The sequence below is a fragment of the Hakea prostrata genome, chromosome 7, assembly GCF_041222555.1.
Source record: "Hakea prostrata isolate BN-2017 chromosome 7, UWA_Hpros_2, whole genome shotgun sequence".
Classification (NCBI taxonomy): domain Eukaryota; kingdom Viridiplantae; phylum Streptophyta; class Magnoliopsida; order Proteales; family Proteaceae; genus Hakea; species Hakea prostrata.
In genome coordinates, this window is record NC_142606.1 from 72,053,865 (window position 1) to 72,076,400 (window position 22,536).

A 22,536-nucleotide genomic window follows, 5' to 3' on the forward strand; every position below is an offset into this window, starting at 1 on the left:
AGAATCAGGGTGAATACGAGTGGGTTATATCAACGTGGTATCAGAGCACGTTATCCAGGGAATGGTTAGGACCAGGATGGAGACAAGAGTTGAGATTCTTGAATCAGGAATGAGGGAGTTACAAGACCATCTAACTAAAATCGACTCCAAGCTCGATAGAGTCAAGTAGAGTCATGTAGCTTTTATGAGTGAGTTGAGGGCATACCTAGCGAAGGGGAAGACAGTGGAAGTGGAGTTGGACTCTGTGGAGATTCTGACTGGAAGAAGAGGAGAAAGTGAGCGTACCACTCTCGGCGACAACCCTCAAGGAGAATAGAGGGGTCCAACAGCAAAGAACCGACGCGATTTTCTTCCAAGATACCTTGAGCTACCAGTTTTCAAGGATGAGGACCCAAATGGGTGGGCAAGTAGGGTGGAGAGGTACTTCGCGATACAAGGATTGAATGAGGATGATAAGCTTCAAGCGGCGCTCATCTGTTTCGAAGGTCCAGCGTTGGGTTGGATTCAGTTCAGGGAGCTGCAGTGACCTTTTCAATCATGGGCAGAATTGAAGGAGTTGCATCGTCGATTTGCATCACCTCAAGATAAGTCTCCGCATGAAGCACTCATCGATTTAAGGCAGGTTTCCTCCGTCGCAGATTACCGAAGCACCTTCGAGCTACTAGCAATGGCCACCGGAGTTCAAGAGGAAGAATGGTTAAAGAGTGCATTCATGTGTGGGCTTAGGGAGGAAATTCGGGCTGAGGTTCGATTGTTTGAACCCAAGTCCTTGACCCATATCATGGACTTGGCCCAGTTCATAAAGGTGAAAAATGGGGTCTTATATGGGCCGAAGAAAATCACGACTGGGCAGCCCATTATGCCATGGGGATATGGCGGAGCCCAGTGAGGAGTGGGTACTGGAGGGGCCATTTTGGGTGGACCACGAATCAATACTCCAATAGGTTCATCAAACCAAACCAGGTCTAATCCCATTAGTACTGGTCGAAGCTCTAAAGCAGCTACAGGGGTTGTGATCTCACCCGCAACGTTGTCTTCCTCGAAGGCGGCACCTGCAACTCCCTCCAGCAGCAATAATCGGTCGAAATGGTTGACGCCTGAAGAGATGAATGTGAAAATGGACAAGGGGATCTATATTCAAAAGGCCATCAATGCCCATTCAAACAACAAGGTTATGTTGTTCCACGAAGGAGAAGCAACCAAGGACAACGAGGGAGAGGAATTGGTAATCGCTAAGCAAGAAGAGAGGGTTGAAACCGAACCGTTGGGGGTCGAGCTCTCTCACAACTCACTGGCAGGATTCAATTCACCGCACACAATGAAGTTCAAAGCTCAATTGGAGGATCCACAGTGACGGTTCTTGTCGATTGCGGTGCGACACATAATTTCATTGCCCAAAGATTAGTAGAACCTCTGGGGTTGAAGGTAGAAGGCATTCGACCATTTCACATAGTACTGGGAGATGGAAAGAAGGTAAAAGGACAGGGGATGTGCCGAGATATTCCGATCAAAATTGAAGGGGCCATCTTCATACAAGACTTCCTTTCGAACTGGGTAGCGTGGACGTGATACTGGGAGTTGAGTGGTTATCATCGCTGGGTGACGTCCGCAGCAATTGGAAGACTCAGACTCTGCAGTTTTGATGGAATCAGCAGCAAGTGAAATTGATTGGGGATCCCTCGCTGCTCAGGTTAAAGGTTACTTGGGGCCAGGCTTGGCAAACTATCCATGTTGGAGGTGAAGGATTTTGGCTGAAGCTTATGACTGAAGACTCTGCCTCAAGAACCGACCGAAATGAAGGAGTGCATGCACTACTGAAAGAATATGAGGTCTTATTCACAGATCCCACTGGCTTGCCTCCCCTGCGAATGTATGATCACACGATATGACTGGTCGAGGGAAGTAACCCACCTAACATCCGACCTTACTGTTACCCACTCTCAGAAGAACGAGGTAGAGAGGTTGGTTGGTGAGATGTTGGGAGCAGGTTTAATAAGACCTAGCGTAAGCCCTTCTTCCAGTCCTGTTTTGCTAGTGCGGAAGAAAGACGGCGGTTGGCGATTTTGTGTTGATTATCGAGCACTCAACAAGCTAACCATACCTAACAAGTTCCCGATACCTACAATCAACAAATTGCTCAATGAGTTAGGAGGTGCAAAGACATTCAACAAGTTAGACCTCAAATCCGGTACCATCAAATACACGTGGCTGATGGGGACATAGAGAAGACAGCATTTCGGACTCATGACAGTCACTATGAGTTTCTGGTAATGCCATTTAGGCTAACCAATGCTCCAGTCACCTTTCAAGCACTCATAAATGAGGTATTCCGAGAACACATTAGGAAATTTGTGTTGGTATTTTTTGATGATATATTGGTGTTTAGTAGGACCATGGAGGCCCATTTGCAACACCTTCGTGTGGTTTTTAGCTTGCTGGTGCAACACGAGTTAGTGGTGAACAAGAAGAAATGTTCCTTTGCCGTGACTTCACTAGACTACTTGGGACATGTCATTTCAGCAGATGGCGTAGCAGTAGATCCGAGCAAGATAAGTTGCACGTTGGAGTGGCCAATACCCAAGAACCTTAAAGCTTTGAGGGGATTTCTAGGGCTGACAGGGTACTACCGGAGGTTTGTTAAGGATTACGGGAAAATTGCCACTCCCCTTACAAACCTGTTGAGGAAGGATGCGTTTCAATGGGATACTATTGCTAATTCAGCATTTGAAGCTTTAAAAGCACCAATGACTACCATTCCAGTGTTAGCTATGGCTGATTTTTCTAAAGAATTTGTAGTAGAGACAGATGCATTGGGTTTGGGCTTAGGAGCTGTGTTGATGCAAAAGGGCCATCCCATTGCATATTGGAGCCAAACACTCTCTCCTCGAGCTCGCACCAAGTCCGTCTACGAAAAGGAATTGACGGTTGTGGTATTGGCAGTTCAGAAGTGACGACATTACCTTTTGGGGAGACACTTCAAGGTGTGCACTGATCAAAGAAGCCTGAAATACTTGATGGATCAAAAGCTCATGGCAGAAAATCAGCAGAAATGGATCATGAAACTCCTGGGTTTTGATTTTGAGATCATCTACAAACCGGGTTGTGAGAACAAGGCTGCAGATGCATTGTCACATTGCATGGATGAGTAAGTCCAACTCTCCAATCTCACAACAGCAGTTTGGGAAGAAGGAGAGGGATTAGAAGAAGAAGTACATAATTCTCAGCGGTATAGAGGTGTGATCCAGTCACTATTGGGGGGCTCGACAGAATTCCCACATTATCAGCTGAAGAATGGGACCCTTTTTATAAGGGAAGGTTAGTGGTTCCTAAAAAGTCGAAATATATCCCTAGACTCCTCGAGGAGTTTCATGCTACACCATTTGGGGGGCACTCAAGATCCCTACACACTTATAAGAGGCTGGCTGCTGTAGTGTATTAGGTGGGGATGAAAGGGCTGTTAAAGAATTTGTTGTTGGTTGCGATACATGCCAAAGGAGCAAGCACCAATCAATGAAACAGAGAGGCTACTTCAGCCCTTACCTATTCCAGATCAGATATGGGAGGATATCAACATGGATTTCATTGGTGGGCTGCCGAAGACTAAAGGAGGGGACACGGTGTTCGTGGTGGTTGATCGACTCTCTAACTATGCACATTTCATCCCACTTATTCATCCATACACCGCAAAGGATGTTGCTGTAGTTTTCAGCAAAGAGATAGTTCGGTTGTATGGGTTTCCACATTCCATTGTTTCCGATAAAGATCGAGTCTTCATATGCAATTTTTGGACTGAGTTGTTCAAACTGACGGGGACAAAACATAGATTCAGCAGTGCCTACCACCCTCAATCGGATGGCCAAACCAAAGTTGTGAAGCGCAGTTTGGAGATCTATCTACGTTGTTTTTGTGCTAGGCAGCCTCGCAATTGGACCACATGGCTTTCATGGGCGGAGTATTGGTATAATACCACTTATCATTCAGCCACCAAGCTAACCCCATTCCAAGCTGTCTATGGGCATGCACCACCAACACTACTGAGGTGGGAAGGAAGTTCTTCCAAAGTGAATGAAGTGGATGTTTATCTTCAGGAACGAGATAACATTTTAGAGGAGCTGAAAAACAACTTGCGGGTCGCACAAGATCGAATGAGAAATTCAGCAAACTGGCACCACAGAGAGGTTTCGTACCAAGTAGGGGAAGAGGTGTTTCTTAAACTCCAGCCATATCGATTCAAAAGATTGGCCAAGAGGCCTAATGAGAAGCTTAGTCATCGTTACTACAGGCCCTATCAGATTTCAGCTCAAATTGGTCCCGTAGCATACAAGCTCAATCTTCCAGCCGGCTCGAAAATACATCCCGTATTCAATGTCTCCCAATTGAAGAAAGTTCAAGGTAGCAACATCAACACTCAGCCACTACCAACATGCCTTACTGAGGATGGAGAATTACAGCTAAGTCCGGAGGAACTAATGGAGATACGCTACTGACCACGGGTACCCTTGAAGTGTTGATCAAATGGAAAGCTTTACCCTCCTGTGAAAACACTTGGGAGGACTTTGGAGAGCTACACAGAGAATTTCCAGATTTTCACCTTGAGGACAAGGTGAAACTTAAGGGAGAAGTGTTGATAAGCCCCTTACAACTCACGTCTACAAAAGGAAGAATAAGAAGGGAAGCAGGGGATCAGCACCAGCAGAGAGCGCGGGACAGACCAATCAGCAGGGGGACAGGTGGCAGGGAATTAATGGGCAACACCCATAACTGAATCAGGGGCATGCAGAGGAGCTCCCACGTGGCATTGAAAGATTGGTTAGCAGTGAGAGTTTGTTAGAGAGGTGAGGAATAAGAGAAGGCACGCAAGGAGTGAATGGAGTAGGAGAAGAAGAAGAGAAGAGGGGCAAGCAGAGCTTGCTAGGAGAGGGCAACCTCTCACGTATGGGACTGAACAGGTAATGGGAATGGGATATGTATTGTGTGCTTATCCTATTGTTTAGTTATTGTTCTTCTAATTCCAAGAACTGAATCTCATCGAATAGAAATCAGACTTGTATCTATTGGTGAGGATTATCAAAGTTTATTGAATGAACTGAGTCATATTTGGTTGCTGTTCTTACTATTCCGTAATGTGGAATGATAGTAGCTATTGCTTCCATTAATGCTTGGGTGAGAATCAGGGTGAATACAAGTGGGTTCTATCAAAATCTATCCTTCTTTTGTGAATTTATATCAATTAGGGACTTCTAATTGTAAATTACATTAAGTTTTACACTAAAAAAGTAAATAAACATAAATGACACTCTTAGATCAATCATGGTCTCAAGTGTCATGAAGGGTAGATGAGGTCTTTCAATCATTATACATAAGGGTATAATAGTCTTTACAACTTTATTACTAACTATTTTAATGGAATTGAAGCTATGTGCTTTTTAGAAAAAAAGTGGGATGTCAGAGTATAAAAGCCTCCATTTTGGGGGTGTATATACAATTTACTCAGAAATTCTTTGAACTAATGAACAGAAAAGGTGCTCAAAACCTTGTCAGATTCTGGCATTGAAGTGCACATTCAGGAGATAACAGAAATTAGAATAAAATAATCAAGAAAACATAATAGAGATACAGCATCTTCCCCTCATGCTAGAAGTATGCAAAATTAACATTGCATGTCCAATTATAATATATAATGTATATGGTCGCATCAAACCTGAAGACTATGCCAATGTGAATTTTTCCATCGCACAGGATCCAAATCACTAATAGCTGTAACTGTGCCCATGTACCTACGTACGCCTGACTCCTCAGTCTCAAACATCATCCTAAATCGCATGCCAAGTGAAACTTGGGAGTATAGTGCTTTATTATATCTTGCCAAGGGAATCACAAATTCTGAAGGGCTTGCCCTATTCAATCAAAAGAATATAGTTTGATGTTAAACCATGCCAGCCCAAATGCAGTACTGTATTGGAGCTAGTGTATTTAGAGGACTATAGAGATGCATCAGTACCTCGGATTGTAAAATATAGTAAATGGGCTGTTATTTGCGGTAGCATGAGCTGCGGCAGCAAGCAGTCCAATATGCATGCTGTCACTGGATATGACTGATGAGGATAGTGCTGGCTGCTGCCTGTTAGCACGCTTTATGCCAAGGAGAAGCTGTGACTTTTCATCTCTAACAAGCAGATTTTCTGGGTTATACGAGGAAAATTCAAGCAGAGATTATAATTATCAATTTTATTTGCTTACCTTATGAAAAGAACCGAATCACCTGCAAGGAGTCTCTTTGAGCTGACAAACACACTCCAACCCGTAGTAAGCAGGTGCCTTTTAGGTTGACCTAAAACACAGGAATATGCTGTTTTAACCTATTTTTATTTCCTTAAACTGCTAAAAACCAAATAATAGTAACTATTATGGTTATACAGTATCCACCTAATTCAAAGCACTAAAAATTATTGTTCATACTGATGTAGCATGCATTTGTACAGTGAATAAATGAAAATGTCCCTAGTTTAAAATTACGGATCAAAGTTTATAGATGTTTGTAAAGTATCAGACTATGTAAAGAATCTTGAGTAACTTATGATAGAAGGGATAAACACCACATTCAAAAAGATCCCAATTGATTCAATTATTTTACCTGGACAGTCTCACAAAACTTAACAATTGGAACAAGTCTTTAATTTTTCATCATCCTATATCTTATATGACAACTTCTTCATCAAACCATACAGAAGAAATAATGAACAATGTAAGCTTAATTACAAATTTACTCATGAATCAGCAGAGTCTATATTGTTTGAGTTTAATGAGAATATTAAACCACAAAGAGAATTAGTCATATGCAAAATGGAAGGAAAAAAAGTGCAAAAGAAGTAAAAAGGTTAAAAATTCTTAAAATAAAGAAGACAATGAAAAAGGCAACCCCATCAATAAGGAATACCCTAAACATGCCGCACAAAATTGTCAGAGAAGACAAAATAAAACTGAGTTTACCAAAGAAACATCTTTAGCATACTAAGTAACATCAAGAAAGGAATTTTAAAATAAGTATGAAAAAGTCAAAAACATAATAATATATATATTTTCCCTTTTGGTTGAAAACAGGCACATACCACGATAAATATGTCTGAAAGTCCATGTAACATCATGCAAATCTCTAGCTACTAGCTCTTGAGCAGGGGGTTGCATTGAGAAATCCTAAAGAGAAGGGGGGGAATTTCAGGTGAGAACAACTGAAGATGATGATAAATAATGAATCATAGTTGTCAAGTCATCGCCTAGGCATCCAAATGCCTTGGTCAACTTGGGCACCTTGCTCGCTTAAGCAAACCCCTTGTCGCCCCTTTTTGGGGTCGATTTCCCTTTTGCCCCTCTCCGAGACCTTGGTTTGCCTAGACGCCATGACAACGATGTTGGTTATTAAGATGTTCAACATTTAAGGAGAGACATAAATTGGGAAAAAAGAAGTAAAAAGCTCCATACAAGAGGTGGAAAGATCTTCTCAGCAGCTCGACGAGGTACTGAAAATCCACCATGAGTACTTGTGTCACTAGCCGTAAGTGTTTTGCAAAAGAATTCAGTTGGTTGCTTGCTTTGCTTTGGGCCCACATCCGATGCCAAGAATGCTTCCCTATCATACTGAAGGAAACATGCATTTTTAGAAAAACACAGACGGGACAGCAAGAACATGTCAAGGAGCTACAGATTTAATAAATCAAATAAATACCAAATGAATTTTCTAACTTACTTTATTAATTGGCTGAAGAGTCATCTGTGCATAGACCTCATCCGTCTCAGGATCGGCCTGTTTCAGAACACAAACACTTAAGCAATTCTCAAGTAACTAGATCTATCTTCTCACTGAGCATCAGAAATGCTAAATCTATATAATACACGTGGCCTGTTGAATTAGATCATTCAGATGTGATATACATGCAGGTGAACCTTCTCTATAAACAGAGAAGTTTTAAATTTATAGGTGAGTCTTCTTTATAGACAACATATGAAGGACCATAATACATTGTCCTCCCAAACATTAGATCTTCCCTTCAGATGAGTTCAAAATAGCACAGAAGCTTAGTTGAAAGTTACATACGTGCAGTGTGACACTATGTAGTAAACAAATCAACTTCGAAGGAAGGTTGGGATAGCTAGGGATACTGTCAGTCTCCTTGTGCATTGAAGCTGCAACCTGAAGTAGTAATGACAAAAGAGAGTTCCATAGGACAAGAATCAGAGAAAATTAACAGAGAAGAGAGAAAGGAGCAGGGAGAGGGTGAGGTTGTACCTGTTCACTGTGTCCTTGTGGGAAGTAAACTACAAGACTGCCAACTGGAGGCAAAGACACCAGAGGTCCTGCACAAGCATGCCATAACTCTGAATTGATACTCTTCTTTTCACCTGCTTTCATGCATTGGAAGATTTACAAGGTATCCGATAAAATCTTTGGGTTAATGGAAGAAATACAAAGCATATGCAGATGAGGAGGTTAATATTATAAAGGACCAGCATGGTCCAACAATCTTGATATAGCAGCTAAAATTGAATATACAGAGATAAGGATTGAAAGCTTTCTCCATATGTTCTTCCACTCTAAGGCTAATATGGGATGCACAAAAAGAGTTATTCCAGATTCTTAAGATTGCAGTCAAGCCCGCAAAAGGCTTTTATAAACAAATATCGTTAGTAAAAATACTTTTTTGAGTTTTCAGCAGTAATCATGTGACCATGCCTCAAATAATCTAGAAATTAACTGGACTAGTTGCACGCCATGGACATGTCATATATACACACACTGAGACACACATCTAGTTCGTTTGTTGGTTCAGCAATCAGTAAGGAATCAAAGTAAAACGTGTGAGCTTCTTTGAACCAGAAAAAACATGACATCCTCTATTTCTGGATTTCATTCACTATGCTTCCCACCTCAAACAAAATGAGAATGATGGGTCACTAAGAAGTGTCAATTAATAGCAAAGCTCTTTTTATCCCACGACTTCATTTGAAATCCAAATCAAATGGGCCAGATGGTTTTGTTTGCCAGGTTAGTGAAATTGCAGCCCCACGATGACATTGTTTGTTCTGTTTTGCCCCATGATCTAAAAATGAGATTGAATTGACAATGTGGGGCTATCAATCCCAATAAAGTCAGCAATCCCAAACACTTTCCAGGCTGATTCCGATTCAGAACCTGACTCTGTGTTTATAAAACTTATACATCCCCTTCAAATTCTCAGTTAGTGTTTGCAATGGCTGGGAAGCCAGTCAAAGATACAAGACTAAAGCAACTAACCATCAAATGCGAGGATTCTGCCCCTTCACAAAAATTTGAGGAATAGCTCCCCAAAAATGGAAATTTATGGTATGTGATTCAGTCCATTTGTCTAAATCATGACCATGCCGCAGACCATATGTAGAGCCACAAAGAGCTGGAGGACAGGCTAACTGCAGTCAAGTCAATAAAGACTGAAAACTCACATAACCAAGCTGCCAGTTGTGCAACCTACCCGGGATTTTGTTAATGAATATGGCATTTGACGCTTCCACTCACCCTAGCTACTAAATTCTTAATCGGGAAGGCCTAGAACTCCGATAAATAAATCATTTTGCTGTATAAAATAGTAACAGGAATATACTAAAATCCAATTCCAATGTATCCAACTACCCATCATTCCATTTCATACCAAGTGTAGCTTTACAATTTATTAAACTTTCAACCAGCATTTGGATATACCATCAGTTCCAGCATCCTCTAGGAGAATCTCCAAAGCCAACTCAAATAAGATAAGATAAAAGATCCTAAATAAAGCACAGAGAGCTTTAAGTCAAGCAAACAATCCCAGCACATAGAGGGGGAGTATACATGGTAAACAGCAGAATGCAAACGACTCACAAGCAGCGAGATTCAATTAAAGGCATAAACAAAGGATGAGGCAGATAATTACGAAGAAAATACCTTCTCCAGAATTCGCGGGGTAACCGTTTGATGGAGCTTTCATGGTCGCAGATCCGGTCAATAACTGGAACTAAAATCCTTTAAAACAAATTCTCTGCTCTGAGTAGCACTATCCCACGAGGAATCTCATTCTGGAAATCACAGAGAAAATCCAATGGCGGTACGAGAGCATCGCCTCTACAGATAGTTACACGCCCTTGAGTCAGGGTCGAAAACATAGCCCTAACATCTTTCGTCTGAGCTGAACAAATACCAAAGAAACATAATAAAGCAAGCCGGAAACGATGAAACTTTTCCTCTCACCATCTAATGAGATCATCAGCCCACTGACAGAATACAGACGCTAAAAACCCCAAAATTCTTGGAAATTGTCGCCGCCAAACTCAACAATAGTTGTTTCCCCAGTCAAATTTAATCTCCTACTTTGAAGAAATGTAGAGCCATCAAATGGAAAGAAGCCAAAACCTTATCAGAAAGAACCCTATCCTTCTCTCCCGAGTTATTCTCTTCATTTCCTTCAGCAGCAGGCCCAGTTGTGCAGAGACTGTGCTTCGTTCTATGTGTGTGAAATGTGAGTATACAACTGATTATCGTACAAAGCTTGAAGCATAAACGGAAAATCACGCCTCCACAACTATAATAGGAATTAACCTTGTAGCAATAAATAAGATGTTATGAACTCCAGTCAGACTCGGAAAGACAATTAGATTCGGACTCAGCACGAATTTCACCAGAAAAAATTTTCGTTAGAGAGGATCAGGCTTTTTTCAGGTTATTCATAAGCAAGACGCCAGCATGAATTACACGAAATCTAATTAACAGTTCCCAAAACAAAATACTACACAAGAGAAAAAGATCAGAGGTTTTGTCTTTTCCTCTTTTTTTTTTTTTGGTAATGAGAACAAGATCATAGTCACGAAGCTCGATTCTGAAGAAGACGGATTTCAGAGCCGGCGAGTTTTAACCGGACGATTAACACAGTTGACGTCGGAATACTCGCCAGAGGTGTCTGACGCTAATCAGAGACAAGCCGACATGAAATAGACCAGAGCACAGTAAGAGAAGCCGTGTTGCGCTCTGCACAGACATGATTTTTCTCGTCAAATTCTTGTACGATTCCTCCAAATGCATTTTTTATCATTATTGTCTAAGAAAAAATTTTGGTATTATTTTCTAGGGGGGGCAAAGAAAACCCCAAACATGAACAATCAATTTTTGGTCCAACTCGAAAAATTTGGTATGATTTTAGAACCATGACCTAGAGGTAGGAAAATTTAATAAAACTTTTTTTTTTGGGTATATAATACATTTGTTTAAAATATGGCGGATAGATACATAACATATATCATAGTGAAAGTCAAAGTGATGCCGAGAGTATTCTTAACCTCAAAAGAAAAGAAAAAAACTAATTTTTGATAACAAATTATTTAAATAACTCGTTAAAAAATCCCCTCACTCTCTAATAAGAGAGAGTATAAATTAGGCATTAATGTTTAATTAAAGTATAAGTAAAGCTTTAATTAATAGATGACTTACACGAGACACACGCCGTTCCATCCTTTCTTAAATGAAAGGAAAAAGCAAAAACTTGAGTAGATGAATAGTTTGTTTTTTTGGGGGTCGGCAAAGTAATAATGTTAAGCACTCTAACTTAACCATGGTGAGAAATATCGTTAAAATATCACTGAAACTTGTGTGACATTTCAGTGTTTTGGTAAGCAGCAACAGGAAACTCTCAAGCGATATGAAAATTACAAAATGTCGACGATACGTGGCCAAAACAGGATAATATATTTTGTTGAAACACGACAATACTTGGTATTGAGATGATAAGATCACTATTTACTTGCATACACTTATATACTTGTACTTTCGACTATTGCACATTACATATTATATATACTTGACTTTTTCTTCTTTTTTTTTTGGTAAACAGCACTTCATTTATAACTAAAAAAAGTACAAACACACCTGCATGAGTACACAAGGTTCAAACCGAACCAAGGAGTGGCAAATGACCAAATTGTTGTACATGCAATAGACAGGGTCAGTCAAGGTAAGGGTTGGGTCAAACCCAAAGTGGATCACGTCCACAAAACCCTTAGATCAAGAACACCAAAAAAGCACCAACACCCTCAAAGGGGGACATACTACACGCCTCAAGGGCGGACAAAACACCCTCATAGGGGGACAAATTACATGCATCAAGGGCGGACATAACACCCACATAGGGAGACATATTACACGCCTCAAGGGCGGACCCAAAGCTCCTACAGTTACAGCGATGGTAGCAGCGAAAGTGCAGATAAGGTTCAGACCTCCCATCCAGCGAGGCCGTATAGGCGTACCGGTCAAGCTCAACGCATAAAAACTTGTACCCAAACTTGGAGTTGTTCTGCGGTGTGCACCAAAGAGCCGCTGCAATCAAAGGAGCTATTATGTAAAAAAAAAAAAAAAAAAAAACCAACAACAACAAAGTACTGCAAAAAAAAAAACAGATCTAAGGGAAAACCCTAGATCTGGTTATTATATATACTTGACTACTTGTATGTCATTGAGATGACAGGATCACTTGTTCTTTTTTTTTTTTTTTTTCTTGCAATTTAATAAAGATCTATGCATTCTCTTGCATCATTTGCAAATTTACATTTGTTTAAATTCATAATCCATACTTTCAATTTTGCTTGCATATTAGGGGGCACGCACCAATCAAGAATACCCCTTCACGTTAGATTTTAGGCAAAAAATAACATTCCCAATGTATTTATGTTGAGAAATCTGCACGAACACTTGAAAAGTTGTTGCAATCACGATATTTCTTCAGAGTTGAAATGTACCAAATGTACTTTCTTTAAAGTATTTAGACACCCCAATTTGTGCAATATGGGTTCCAAATGTGTCTTACCCCAAGATCAGTCAGCCCAAACCTTTAAGGTTTTTTTTTTTTTTTTTTTTTTTTTGTTGAAGAAAAAACTTTAAGGTTACTCCCCATAAAAGTCACTCAAGGTATAATCAGGTTATGTTCACTGCTTAAAGGAGTAACAACAGGGTGAGAGAGTGAGAGAGAGAGAGAAAGAGGAGGAGAAAACTCAGTATTCAAAAAATGAACTCGAAAATGGATTTATATAGAGACCCAAAGGCTGTGGATGAAAGGGTATGGTCATCTCCCTTTGTGAGGGTACCTTTCAGCTCAACTCCTTACAGTCAAAGTACCTGTTTAGCTGACCTCCCTAAGGGAAAGTGCCTCTCTAATGGCATCTCCACACTTTCACCCAGCAATGAGCTTTCTAAATTAGGGCCCATGACAAAATGGGCCTTCTGAATCAAGGCCTATGACCCACGTCTCAAGTCCCAAGTCATATAGAATTATTATTATTAATTAATATATAGTTATATAAGCATGGTTAGGTCACACTAGGGTTCAGACTTGGTTCACGTCACACATGGTTCAGTCCTTAACCCTAACGTTATTTTATATAGGTCATTACTATATATAAACGTGATAATCAGCTCCTTTCTGCTCGACATGGGACTAAAGTTTCCGTTATAGAAATCATAAGATAAAATACACGATTAAAACATATATTTAAATAAAAACTATAAATAATATACATAAAGTTTTAAACATATTTCCAACAAATTATTGACTTCAAATTAGGGTGCACGTAAAATAAAATAAAAAAGTTCAAAATGAACCCAAATACCTCCCCGGAATGGGGGGGGGAGGAGAATTTTGTGGAAACCATGATATTTTGGCGATGGTTTTATCATTGTTTCGGTGGATGGCAACATGACAACATTGAGCAAAATTTCATTCTGGGTGTAACATGCCTAGAGGAAATAAGAGAAACATATAGTACAAAAAGAGGTGGAGACACCCACTACACACGAGAAAAAGAAAAAAACCAAGCCCCTCTTGCAATAAATTATGCAAAGGGATTCTCAGCTTTAGGAAAGTACCTGAAACCTAATATTCAAAATTATAAGTCAAAAACAACAAAACTTCAAAGACGCTAATACATGACCGATCTAGGGAACTACCTTGCCCCTTTAAGGAAAAATGTAGCATCAAAACAATTTGAAAAAACGACAAGTTTTTTGTAGTCTCAAAGGTCATATCTAAAAGGATTGAGTCTCTAATAACTTCAAGAATATGGAATGCGTAGGGTACACAATTTTTAATGAACCCTGGAAGCCCCTATAGGACAAGAAGAATGTAGAGAGTTAGTGTTGGGGAAATATTGCTTTTCATTGTAGCAGCCCAAAAGGAATTTATCCGTCTCATAGTGGATCCGTACTAAGGCTCTTTTTTGTATCAATTCTCATTCTCTATTATGAGATTTTTTTCTTTATTTTAAATTGTTGGGCATCTATTATCATTTTTGTTTTTATTTAAAATAATAGAAAAACCTTCAAAATCCATAATGGACTTTTTGTCCAATATGGATTATGGGTGAGAATTCATTCTCCTCATTTATGCACAAGTTTACTTGAAATTTTAAAGTTAAGCTGGGGGTACAACACTAAATACACATAATTTTATAAAAACCACTCTCAAACCCTAACATGCTTAAGGACGAACGAGGCTTCTTTGAATGGCGCTTCTCAAACCCTCTCAAAATCCCTATTTTCTCACTTCTTGCGGACGTCTAACCTGCAACAAATTCTCAAGGTAATAGAATTAATTCTAATTGTATGCTTGATTCCGTTGATGGGTTTCTATCGATGTTGCTAGTGATGATGAATATTTAGAGGAATCTTCACTCTGGGATGTGAACTTTGCTTTCATTTATACTCTTGTTTTCCTTTCCCCATTTGGATGAGTTGTTTGCTACTTCTTGTGTTTTGGTTTTGGGTTTTTTTGTTTATGGATTATACCACGCATTGTTTCTATCAACTACTTAGCTTGTGCTATTAAGCTCATTATTCTTTGAATTGCATGAAAATGTTTGCTCATAGTTCTACTCAGAGGAAATATTTTAACTATTTGTCCTTGCACATGACATTGCATTCTTGAGACAATCCTTCCAGTACTCAACACATATCTTGTGATGGTCTTCTTCGTTTTCTTTTCTTTTATTTTTTCCAATAATCAAGTAATGATCAACTGTCTTATCATTTTGGTATAAATCAGTTATGCCTGGTTCCCAGCCCTTTTAGTGTAACTCAAATTTGCAAATGGCCCTCCCAAACTCATTCCTAGGATTGGCAAAAACAAACTCATTCCTAGGTTGCTTTTCCTTTGAGAAGCAACCAAACTAACAATCCAAAATTCTGGAGGGGGATTTATTTTTATAGTCTTCAAGCAATTAAATAACAAATTGGCATAGAATATTGTTGTTACTGGAGAATTGAAATACATTTTGTTCATCAAAAAAGCTCTCAATCTTTTATTTTTCTTCTTTTTTTCTTTCTTAATTCCTTCCTTTAATTAACAGTTTATGGAGCTGTCAACCGAGATTTATTGACGCAGAAGAAGTGAAATCCATTCAGAAGTTTGTAATGCTAGAGAAATCTTGGTATTAGGCTTTTTAATTATATCCTAAAGTCAATCAAAGCAATACAATAGCTGCATTTTTTTCATATTTTGATCAATTGGTTGTCAACCTTAATTAAATTTTCAGAGTTATTTAAGATTTTCTATTATCTCCATTTGTCTTAAAACGGATGTACATTGCTCATACTGTTAAATTGAATTATGCTTTTGTATTGTATTGTTTTTGTTCCTGTTTCTAAATAGTTGATAACTAATATACCACTGTTATTTTCTGATATGATCTGAAAATTCACTAATGTAACCTTTTCATGGTTTGACTAGAATAACTCCCAAATTTCAGTTCTATCAATTAGATTACCTTCTCAGCAATTGTTCCACTGTTGATCTGATGAAGTGGACTTGAAATTGAAACCCAATCTGATTATTTGCTTTAGTCTTATATGAAATATCTATAATTTAAAATTATTTCTTTTATTTAAGGGCCTGTTTGGTTACATGAATCCAGAGATTTGAAATCTATGGATTTATGAATCTGAGAATTATACCCGTTTGGTTGTAAAAATCTCTAGATTCATGAAATCTAGAGATTCACCTTTTTATACTAAAAACGTGAATTTGTAGATTTATGGTTAATGGGTGAAATCCAGAAATTTCAAAAAAGCTATACATTTGCACATTCACAAAAATCACATCGATCAAATAGTTTTTTAGGATAAATCCACTGATTTCATTCCACAACCAAACATCTAATTTTATAAATTATAACTCCATAGATTTGAAATTTATAGATTTAAAATCTCTAGATATTTGAAATCTCCAGACTCATGTAACCAAACAGGCCCTAAGATCTTGTCTATTGGCTATTGTTTGACTCTTTCAAATGCAATACTACATTAGATAGTACCTAAAGGACAGGCACAAACTCAAAACCTAATTAAACTAAAAGATGATAATTATGCTTATCTTTTAATGATATGCTTGTCTTCATATTGTTACTTTTTATTATGTTTTGATGAAGGGTTAAAGTTTGTATGACGAATGAGTCAAAGGGTTTAAAATAAACATATTGTTGGACAGAAGAAATGACAAAATTGTTAATCGATTTTGATATTTAATGTTCACAAAATAGACAAAAGTTGAATACAAACTTTACAAATGAAGGTTAGCAATAGATATTACAAGAATATAACAAAAATTATGGGAAGAAAGTGACATCGATGCAACTCAAGAACAAATGGAATGTTTCGAAGTTATTGTGGAATGAGTGGTTGTATTTGAAGAATAAGAAAAGTGGGTGGGGGTGAAACATGGAATTAGGAATTGTTGAGCCACCTAGCAAAGAGCATTGGAATGATTACTTGATGGTGAACCCTTTACACAATAAATTTAATTTTGATTTTCAATTTAGAATGTAAAATATTTTAACATAATTATTTTATGTCAATAAAATTACATAAATATCCCCAAGGAAAGCAGTTCAAAAATGGTCATTTACAATACGAAGAACAACTGCAATAATTATTTCAAGGATTTGTTGCTGATGGGAGTGGTATCATTTGCACAAGTGAAAATAAACCACCATAAAAAGAAAAATAAGCAACAAAAAAGTGGTGGATCCTCTAAGAAATCTAGGGGCAGAAACTGTTTAGAGGAAGCACTTGAAAAGGTGATTGCTCTGGAAGAGTATAAGACAACAGGTATAACAACTTACCTTGAGATAAAAAAAAGCGGGTATGAGTGGAGAAAAAATAAACACAACATTTGACAAAGCTTATCAAATTCTTAACACTTTGTTGGAATTGAGGTTGGTAACAACAACTATGTGGTGGCTTTGGAGGTGCTAGAAGATCGAAACAAGAGACAAGCCTTAATACCAATGAATGGAAAGGCTTGCTTACCTTGGTTTTTGAGAGCAATTGAGAGGAAAATAATAGATGAGTCTGGATCTTTTACTTGATTTATATTAGATTGCTATTTATATGTGTCTTTGGATCTTTTAGAATGCTTTGGAATTTATTTTTCTATAAACACTTATAATGTGGGGATATTTTAAGTTTTTATGTTTCAAATTTGACTTTGTAAGAATCATAGGTTGGAAATGTATATTTACGTTAATATGTATTTGGACTTTTGTTTAGATATTATGTTTTATATTTCAATATATGTTTAGAATATGTGTGCGTGTGCTCTTTTATATGATTACTCTACTTTTATCACTTCGATTTTATAGATTGAATGTATGTGTATAACATGAGGTTTTTATATGTTCAGTTGCGATGAATAGTGATGATAAAATACTTCTATATTAAAGCTCATTATTGCCACTTATTATTGGTAGTGTACATCAGTACATCACCATTTGAAACATAAGAAGAAAACCCACGGTAATATTGATGATGTAAATGATAGTTAAAGTGGTGATAAGATCATTTTTCAACTTACAAAACATCCTATGCACACACGGCAATTCACAGGTCATACTTGGATATTTAAATGTTGAGATCACATACATATCCTAGAAAGTTTATAAGACTATTTCGTATTTCTAGATAGCATTTCACTATGTTGGTTAGTGCACTAAAAGAGAGGGATTTGATGGCAGGTACAAAGAACACCAAAGTAGAGGAGCAGTTGGCAATGAGAATATTTATTATGGCTCATAATATTAGAAATGAAGTTATACAATAAAGTTTTCAACATTCAAGTGAAACTGTAAGCCATCATTTCCATAATGTATTGGATGCATTGCGGACATTTTATAGGAAAATGATACCAATTGTTGAATCTACCAGAATCTATATTATTTCTATAATAATTAAAACATGTGTTATGAATATGATAAAGGTTAGTAATACCCCGTGATTAAATGTCCTGAATGAATATGGGCTCAGATAAAGGATCAGTGTTAATTAAACTCACAACCCAACATCATAAGCCCATGAATTAAAGAAAAGCTTTTATCAATAAATAAATAAATTTGGGAAAGAATTTCCTACACACAACCTAGGTTGATGTTTTATTGGCCTATTACTAAGTTAAATCATGTATTTTCCTTTCTTAAAAATGAAAATATTAAATTTAGTTTAAGAACATGAATGCGAGCAGCTTTAGATGGAAGCTGGTTGATGAATTGAAAGTGGCCTACATAGCTGTCCAAAAGATGGTTGATTGGACCAGATAAAATCAATCAACAACATGTTCATCGCCTCAATAGGATCATGCGAGTCCCACTACACAAGAATGAACCCATACCTATGCCGATGATATAAAACGTTCAACATCCCTTTGTATACATCACAATATACGATATCTAAACCTCCCAATTCCAATTTGAGCATTGAAAGTTTCTAGGAGAGCATGTTGTTGTACTCAATGATCAAGTCATTTATCTCATCCACACAATGCCCATGCCTAGCCAATCAATTCCTAAGCCCGAGAGTCCCTAACAATTCTCGAGGGTTGCAACCCAATGGCGCTATACCCATACATACTATCCTCTTGGCACTTGAAAAGTAGAGTTCTTTAATGGCCCTCACCATTACAGTCACAAGATCCTGAGCTAATCTCTTATTTGAATAGTCCATGGAGGATAGATGAAGGTAATCATTCTTACCAATTGATAAGTAAAATAATGTCGATTTCATAAAATCTTTAAGGTCAGTCTGAGACATCCCAACTTCTAGAAGTCTAATAGAATCCAGAGCACGTTCTACCTGATGATTTAAGGGATTAGAGTTTCCTCTTATGGTAGCAATAGAAAAACCGAAATTGATGATGGAAACCACATCTTTAACTCCAAACTGTCCCGTTCGGCTGAAGCCCATCTTCTTAAGAGCATCTCAGGAATAACGATGGGTTTGGAGAAATTGCATGGGAAGAATAGACTACCCACTGAATAACTACTTCTACAATGCACTGTTGAGTCTCCTAGAATAAAAATGGCTGACCACTTTCGTGGTTCTGGGGCTTTATAAAGCATTGGAATTATCACTATGTTGGATAGTAACATCACCAAGAAGAACAAATACTTGTAGTGTTCAGGGGGAAGCAAATAGGGACAAGAAAACTCCACCTATTCTTACGATTTGTTGGTCGACTCCCTCCGACGTTTTCCATTGCTTCTCAATTCAACAGGATGGAAAGATACTAAGATTAATTTGGAAACGATCTAACATAGTTTTTTGTTCCCTCTTAACTCTTAAAGCAATGCAGTTAACTCTTGGTTAGTTGGTTTACTATAAAGCTTGGGTTGAAAGCTTAAACTCAATAACAATCGTACTAAAAAAAAGTATGTATATTGTTTACATTGGATGTGCCTGGTTGTTTTCCCATTAAAAGAATCCAATTATAAATTACTGCAAATAGGATTACACAATGTTATGATAGAATTATATGGAATTCACCAAAGTGGTAAAATATAATTTTTATCCTGATATTTTGTGATCCAATGTATATATAATTACTGGAGAAAATTGATGGTGTTCACTCAAAGGTGTCATCATCAAAGTATGATAATGCACAAATTTTTAAAGGAATATGATGACTTTGAAGTATCATTAACTCAAATGTGTTGGCACTTTCAAATCATATATCTTGCGGTAATTGCAAATTGTAAGGGGATTAGGACATTCTTAACCCAAAGGTTAAAATGTAGTAACAGTCGGCAACTCTTACTAACATAATAGTAATTTTTCTTCTTTGTTGATGTATATTTTTTATTATTATTAAATGCATGTCTAAGATTAATGTTTTGATAATTTATACATGCCATTTACAGTACCATCAAGATGTCTTCCGTTTTCTAAGGCACTTTCAGTAGGAGTTTTTCTTAAGAATCATGTTTCGAGTATGAGTGTCTTAGAATCTTTTGATATTTTCATTTAGTGGGAGTTATTGTTCATTTGTATTCAACATTCTTTGACTTCATTATAAAATATATTCATTAATAAAATGGTTTTATTTTTTGTTTTTATCTTGTGATAATGATAAAGGTAAATAATGTAGATTTATATTTGCTACGTTTATTGTTTGAAAATAATGGAGGTATTTAGCCAAAGTTCTAATGACAATGACGGTATTTAACCAATGTTTTAATGATAATGGCGGTATTTAGCCAAAGTTCTAATGACAATGACGGTATTTAGCCAATGTTTTAATGATAATGGCGATATTTAGCAATGTTCTGGTTTATGGCAGTATTTAGCCTAAATCGTGGTTAACAATTTCGCCACAGGCGATCCAGTGGGCGGTTTTGCCAATTGGCGGTTTTGTTAATAGGTGGTTATGCCAATAGGCGGTTTTGCTGCGGTTATGCCAATGGACGGATTTGCTAAAGTCAAATATTAATGTTTTATCAATCAATGACGGTTTGCCAAATTATAATTAAAATCTAAATATTCTACTTATGAGGTAATTCAAAGTAGGCTGATCATTGATCAGGAAATGACCACAAGAGGAAATGTTTTGTGATCATATAAGGTTTGACATTCTTTACCTGTTGTATGCACTCGAAGGATTCATATTAGCAAGTTGTTAATGACTGTAATGGCAGATAGTTGTGTTCTGTATATTGAGAAGTATCTCCTGTTATCGTTTACATTAATTGTTTGTTGGTTGAGGTTTTTTGAGTGATGAATGATTATGAGAGTTATGGCCAAATACATAAGTAAAGGTACATGTGTTAATGGAGCCCAAGTGGAAAATTATTGGGTTGTGGGCTTAATTAACACTAACCCCTTTATCTGGGCCCATAATCATTCAAGGATATTACTGACCTGAATACCCTTTACTATTGTGGGAGTGGTTAAAGGTTAGGGTTTCACATTATAAATAGCTTCTTGGGTCCCTATAGCCGTCACACGTGTAATATTTGGGTTTAAGGTTGTTTCCACACATGCTTAAACGAATGACTCAAAATAGTGAAAGGCTTTGGAAGATTCAAGGAGAGTAAAAAAGACGGATCTACAACAAGAACACTAGAGATATTTATTCATCTACGTTTCCATGATAATTATTATAGGAATATCATAGATCCTTGTGGATCCAACATCATCATATATAAAGTCCAATAAAAAGTATTATCCATTATTTGCAAATTGCATTTGAGCAATTGATGGAACAACACAACATCAATTCCAGTTTCAAGACAAGTGCCATATAGATCTGGTAAAAAATGTCAACTTACACAAAATGTGTGTGCTGTTTGTTCTTTTGATATGTGCTTCACTTTTCTTTGGGCTGGTTGGGAAGGGACATCATATGTTAATCGAATACCATGGGAAGCTATCCACACTCCTCGTTTAAACTTCCTATATCCACCACCAGGTAATATTTCATATTTTTTTATGATGTAGTTATATATATTGTTGATTTGTTAACATTTTATTAATTGATTTTCTTATAGGAAAACACTATCTTGTTGATTCTCGTTATACAAATGCACCCAGTTATATGGCTCCTCTGAATAATGTATGATATCGTCAACAAGACTTTAGGTGTCGTCAACATCGAGGACAAGATGAACTATTTAATTTTACACATTCTTCATTAGAACCGTTATAGAGGGGTTATTCGGGGTGTTAAAGAAACGTTTTCTTATTTTAAAATCAATGCTACCATATAAGTTTAAAACTCAAGTTTTAATCGTTATTGCTTGTGCTACTTTACATAACCTTATTAGAGAACAAGTGGCTTCAGATTGACTTTTTGAGAAAGCTGAGAAGGGAGAGCTTGATGGTGAATTTGAAGACAGTGATAGTGATGATGATGAGGTATTGGACATTACCAATGTGGTAGGCTACATAGAACAACTACAATGGGAAGCATATCGAAAGGAAATTGCAAAACCAATCGTTGAAGTTTATTAGGATAGATGATGAATATATGGACACTTATTTTCGGATTCACATCGTCTATAATTCCTTTTCCTGCAATTCCCTGTAATTCTCTCATACGATTGTGCCATGTGGCATTTAAGTAATCCAATGGTTATCCAATTTAAACTAAATTTGTATTTTATTTAAACTCACCCATTCCTTTTCCTGCAATCCCCTGTAATTCTCTCATACGATTGTGCCATGTGGCATTT

General features: G+C 37.4%; 1 protein-coding gene and 1 pseudogene across 1 annotated transcript in view; one reads left to right on the forward strand and one right to left on the reverse strand.

Moving 5' to 3' along the window:
• Positions 1-11,061, reverse strand: part of LOC149011987 (auxin response factor 16-like) — a 31,328-nt gene extending 20,267 nt beyond the window's left edge. Inside the window, exons 1-9 of the mRNA XM_089163046.1 lie at positions 9,953-11,061; positions 8,285-8,397; positions 8,093-8,188; positions 7,745-7,801; positions 7,480-7,635; positions 7,110-7,194; positions 6,241-6,331; positions 6,002-6,166; positions 5,702-5,897 (exon numbers count right to left, since the gene is read on the reverse strand). Coding sequence (XP_089019172.1) covers positions 5,702-5,897; positions 6,002-6,166; positions 6,241-6,331; positions 7,110-7,194; positions 7,480-7,635; positions 7,745-7,801; positions 8,093-8,188; positions 8,285-8,397; positions 9,953-9,995 — 1,002 coding nt within the window. The 5' untranslated portion in view covers positions 9,996-11,061. The remainder of the gene's footprint in view (positions 1-5,701; positions 5,898-6,001; positions 6,167-6,240; positions 6,332-7,109; positions 7,195-7,479; positions 7,636-7,744; positions 7,802-8,092; positions 8,189-8,284; positions 8,398-9,952) is intronic.
• Positions 11,062-16,932: 5,871 nt separating this feature from the next.
• LOC149011988 (uncharacterized) lies at positions 16,933-22,315 on the forward strand (annotated as a pseudogene).
• Positions 22,316-22,536: the final 221 nt, after the last annotated feature.